Source organism: Pyxicephalus adspersus, chromosome 12, assembly GCF_032062135.1.
Source record: "Pyxicephalus adspersus chromosome 12, UCB_Pads_2.0, whole genome shotgun sequence".
Lineage (NCBI taxonomy): Eukaryota > Metazoa > Chordata > Amphibia > Anura > Pyxicephalidae > Pyxicephalus > Pyxicephalus adspersus.
The window spans coordinates 1,989,752-1,994,951 of record NC_092869.1 but is presented as its reverse complement, the minus strand read 5'-3'; the positions used below and the strand labels follow the sequence as shown (position 1 = coordinate 1,994,951).

The window sequence follows — 5,200 nt, the reverse complement described above, 5'->3', positions numbered from 1 at the left end:
CTGTACAGCACTGCGGTATATGTCAGAGCTATATAAATGTATAATAATAGTGTGTGACTGTGGGGGATATTAGAGTGTCAGCTCCTCTGTACAGAGACTGATGGGACTGGCTCAGTGTTCTCTGTACATCACCGTGGTATATGTCAGAGCTATAGAAATGTATATTATTGTGCTCTATGTTAGAAATATAAGTGTAGAAATCTTTATCAGTTGAATGTAGGTGGAGACTTTTTTCTTCAATCTCTGTAAGGAGTTGTGTCAGTTTGGCCCCTTTTTTCCGTTGAATTTGATTTATTTTGACAAATACCAACGGTTGCACAAGTCTCCATGTTGGCTGTCAATGTGTTTCCTGCCTCTTAAAGCTTGAAGCAGCATAAGAAATCTTCACATTGCTTCCTGAAATTGCAACATGTCCATTGCTCATCGGGGGGTTTGTGGAACAAATCCTGAGCGCGAGCTAAAATCTCTTCCTCTATTTTGTCCTCAGGATCCGACGTTCTTCTCCGACTCCCCTTGAAGGAACTTTATTTTCAACAGAGAACCTGCCGGCCCATCCATGGCTGACCAACACCAAGCTCCCAACCTGACCACCGATGGTCCTGTAGACACCACCATGACCTACGATGGAGAATTTATCACCCTTTGCATCAAGACAGAAAGCAATAAATTTGGAGCTGTGGTGGTCCCGGTCTTCTTCTACGTGGTCTTCACCGTCAGCTTGCTGGGGAACGGCCTGATTTTGTTCTTGCTCTTGAAATTCGAGAACATCAAGACGGTGACTAACCTCTTCATCTTTAATTTGGTGGTCTCGGATTTACTCTTTACACTGTCGCTCCCGTTTTGGGGTTATTATCAGAACCACAGCTGGATCTTCGGAGATGGTTTGTGTAAGGTGGTCTCGTCCATCTTCCACCTCGGCTTTTACAGCAGCATTCTCTTCCTGACCATGATGACTGTCGATCGGTACATGGCGGTCGTCCATGCCATCTACGCGGCCAGGACCAGGAAACTTTTGTACGTCTACTTGGCCAGCGCCGCCATCTGGGCCATCAGCTTGTTGTCCACCGTTCCCAAATTTGTCTTGTACCGAACGAGGAACGACGTCTTTCAAGGGTTTCTTTGCCAGGAGAGCGGATACCAAGTGGAGACCATCAGATGGTGGAAGATGGTTGGGTACTACCAACAGGTGGTCATGTTTTTTTTCATCCCATTGGCCGTCATCTTTTATTGCTACACCTTGATCGTGGCCAAGCTCTACCACACCAAAATGCAGAACAAGGACAAAGCTGTCAAGTTGATCCTCCTCATTGTGTTGGCCTTCTTCATCTGCTGGACTCCCTACAACATCATCCTCTTCATCAAAGCCCAGAGCTTGTCCCAGGAATCTACGGACGGCGACTGCAACACCACCGCCATCGACAACGCCTACTACATCTGCCGCAACATCGCCTACTTCCACTGCTGCGTCAACCCCTTCTTCTACACCTTCGTCGGCACCAAATTCCGCCGCCATTTGGCCTCCTTGTTCGGCAATTGGATGAGGTGCGGGCTGAGGTACCGCCAGTCCAGTCTGAGCAGTAAGACCAGCGAGTATTCCCCGCAGACCATCTACGAATAAGCAGCTGTATGGCGCCGTGCACCGGCAGTGACCTATAAAACCGGCACAGATTTGGCTATTTTAAAGGTGGACTCAAATCTAAAAAACAAAAATTGTCCATGCTTCATCAAGTAACGATACTGCTAGAGCCTGCATTGCTCTTCATCTATATAGCCCCTGCGGACTGTAGCTGATGGTGGCTTTCAGACCTTCAGAATGCTTTGCGAATGGGATGCCAACATTAGCCGAAAGCCACCTGACACCAATCACGACAGGTGGGCGGAGCCGGTGGACTCAGGTGCGAAGATTTACCTGCAGCAGCCAAGTATTAAGTTAGTATTGACTGGCCCTTTAAATGGGTACTAGTTGCCGAATACGCCTATGATGGAGCACCGATATAAATGTGGAAATTCTCTGTTCAGTTTTGTTATATACAGAATTGTATGTTTGTGTCTGTCAGCCTCATCCTAATGCTTCATACAGACAATAGTTTATATTAGAACAACGCGAAAGGGGGGGAGGGGAGCAGGAGTCACCCCGCTGCGTCCCCGCTATAGGAAACAGATGGGGACATTACAGCTGTGGAGGAATTTGATTTACAGCCCCAAAATGTTCATTTGGGGCCCCTGCCCGTAGCTGTATCCCAGTCTAGGTACTGAAGCAAGGATGAGGATGACAGTCCAGAGATAGCTGCCACACTTCTGTCCTGATAGGACTTCGATTCTTCAACCTCACAGCATTAGGTGAATCAGATGTGAATGTGATGATTAAATATGATACAAAGTATAAAAGGTATTACACCTCTGGGGGGGGGGGGATGTTTTTGGAAATGATTTTCTTGTAAATATGAAATCTGTTGGCTGGAAGTAGAAATGCTAAATTAGGATTTATTAAAGTTTCTTTACTGCGACAGTGACTTCCTCTGTGTTCTCGGGGGGTCGGTGAGAATGTTTTTATTGCTGCATTGTGACCAATAGGGGCTGAGAAATGATTGGAATACCATGATACAAATCAGGTCATGTGACACAGTAAGTACACCCCTAGGGTAGGTACCCACCTATGGTTGCTGCACCCCCATGCCGAATTTACCCCACAGCCAGGACATTCTATGGTTAGTACATCACATGTTAAGGAAACGCCCACAGTACACATCCGGGGTAAATACCCTCCTATAGTAACTACACCCCCATGGTTGTTACACCCCAAAAATAACTATACCCTCATGGTAATTACCCCCTATAGTATCTATACCCCCATGTTTGTTACACCCCAAGAATAACTATAACCTCATGGTAAATACCCACCTATAGTAAGAATATCCCCATGGTAAGTACCCCCCAATACTAACTACACCCCTTAAGTAAATACACCCCTATAGCAAATAAACACCTATAGTAACTATACCCCCATGGTAATTACCCCCCTATAGTATCTATACCCCCATGGTAAATACACCCTCCATAGTAACTATACCCCCATGGTAATTACCCCCCTATAGTATCTATACCCCCATGGTTGTTACACCCCAAGAATAACTATACCCCCATGGTAAATACAAACCTATAGTAAATACACCCCTATAGTAACTATACCCCCATTGTTGTTACACCCCAATAATAACTATTCCCTCATGGTAATTACCCCCCTATAGTATGGTAAATATTCCCCCCCCCCCCCCCCATAGTAACTATACTCTCATGGTAAATTATCTATGCTTCATACTATGCTAAATACACCCCCCTCCCTATAGTAACTATACCCCCAGGGTAAATACACTCCTATAGTAACTATACTCCTGGGGTAAATACACCCCTATAGTAACTATACCCCCATGGTTAGTACACCCCCATGTAAAGAACATGCCCATTGAGAGAACACCTCCTTAGTAAATACCCCCAAGCTGTACATACATTCTATAGTATGTCCCATGGTTAGTACACCTCAATGCTAAGTATTCCTCATAATTACTTCATTCCATGGTTAGTACACCTTGATGGTAAGTACACCCATATGGTAAATACATTCCATGATTAGTACAACTCAATGGGTTCCATGGGGGGGAGTCTGCCAGCCAATGGTTGGCGCTCGGTCTGGTTTGGTGTTGCTGGCCTAAATGTAACATGGAACGTTGGTTAGCACACCTCCATGGTAAGTGCACCCAGACATTGATCTGCATTGATACAAATGGATTTGGTGTATGAGAACTTTTTACCTATGTACCAATGTCATGGCCACGCCCCGTGTCAGGTGCTACCCTTATTCTTCACTGTAAGGTGTGATAATGTGGGATCGGCTCCCTCAGCAAGGAGTTTCAGCAAGTTCTATAGATTGCTTTAAGACAAAGCTGGATGATTCCTAGAAGCACAGAATATAACTGGGGATTAGGGATTTATAGTAAAGATAACAGAGACTGCTGATCCAGGGAACATCCGATCATGGGATCAGGAAGGAATTTTTATCCCCGTATAATTGTACCCGGGGTTTTGTCCATGAGGATTTAGATCTGGGATATGTTTATTTCCCTAGTGGTTAAACTTGATGGATTTATGTCTTTTTTCAACCTAACCTACTATGTAACATTTGTGGCCCCTGGAGGTATCATGCACTGTGTGGTGTTGGGGCCCCATATAAGTCGAAGGAACCCCAGACCCTCAAAATCAGAGATGTGAATAATGAGCATTGGTGGGGCTTTGATGGGCCAGAGCCAACCGTCCCCCATACTGAGCTACTGGTGATGCAGCAATTGGGTGGAGCGGAGTTCTTGCCCTGGGTGGTAGTTGGGGTAACATTTGCTCAGAACACCACTCGGGGTTAATGAGTGTTCATATTGCACCCATTGGTGTGGTTCAGCCAATTATAAGATCGCCTTGTTCAAATTTACTCAAAAAGCGGAGTGTAGTTGGGGTTCTTTATTTTATTTATCTGACAGGAGATGTTATAACCCTTGGAAGCCACTAAAGCCCATTGAACCCTAAAAATAGCCAGAAACGCCCTCAGTTTGGTTTCTTTGGTTGGCATTTACCAAAATCTCCATTTTCTGGTAATATTTAGGGGAAATTGAATTCATTTTTGGATTGCGGGCTGGGAGGAAACCGAAAACCCGCAGGGAGATCCAATAGATACGTCCCTGGTGGAAACTGAGAGCTCAATGCTGCTGACCCGATCTGCGGAAATATTTCTGATTTTTTTATGTTTTTATTTTTAAATGAATAAAAAAATGATAAAATAGATGAAAGTCGGAGGTTGGCTGCCCCATTCCCCATTTACACTTCCCCTTTATCTCAACAATCTGTTCTTATATTCTAGAGAAGTTGCACGCCGACCGCCAATGTCACTTCACAGCGCAGCGTAAATCTTTTTATAGATTCTGCAAGCTGGCAAAATGTGTACAATAAGTTCCTGTTATACACAAAATAATTCCGCAGTATTCTGTACCCTGAGCCACAGGAGCTGACACTCTAATGTCCCCCCACAGTCACACACTAATAATATACATTTATATAGCTCTGACATATACCGTGGCGCAGTACAGAGAACACTGAGCCTGTCCTATCAGTCTCTGTACAGAGGAGCTGACACTCTAATGTCCCCCCACAGTCACAC

The 5,200-nt window shown here is 44.9% G+C and overlaps 1 protein-coding gene across 1 annotated transcript in view; it reads left to right on the top strand.

Annotated features, from left to right (window-relative positions):
* LOC140342183 (C-C chemokine receptor type 3-like) overlaps window positions 1-2,505 on the top strand; it is a 3,941-nt gene extending 1,436 nt beyond the window's left edge. The window contains exon 2 of the mRNA XM_072428283.1: window positions 488-2,505. Within this exon, the coding sequence (XP_072284384.1) occupies window positions 557-1,618 (1,062 nt within the window). The 5' untranslated portion in view covers window positions 488-556 and the 3' untranslated portion in view covers window positions 1,619-2,505. The remainder of the gene's footprint in view (window positions 1-487) is intronic.
* Window positions 2,506-5,200: the final 2,695 nt, after the last annotated feature.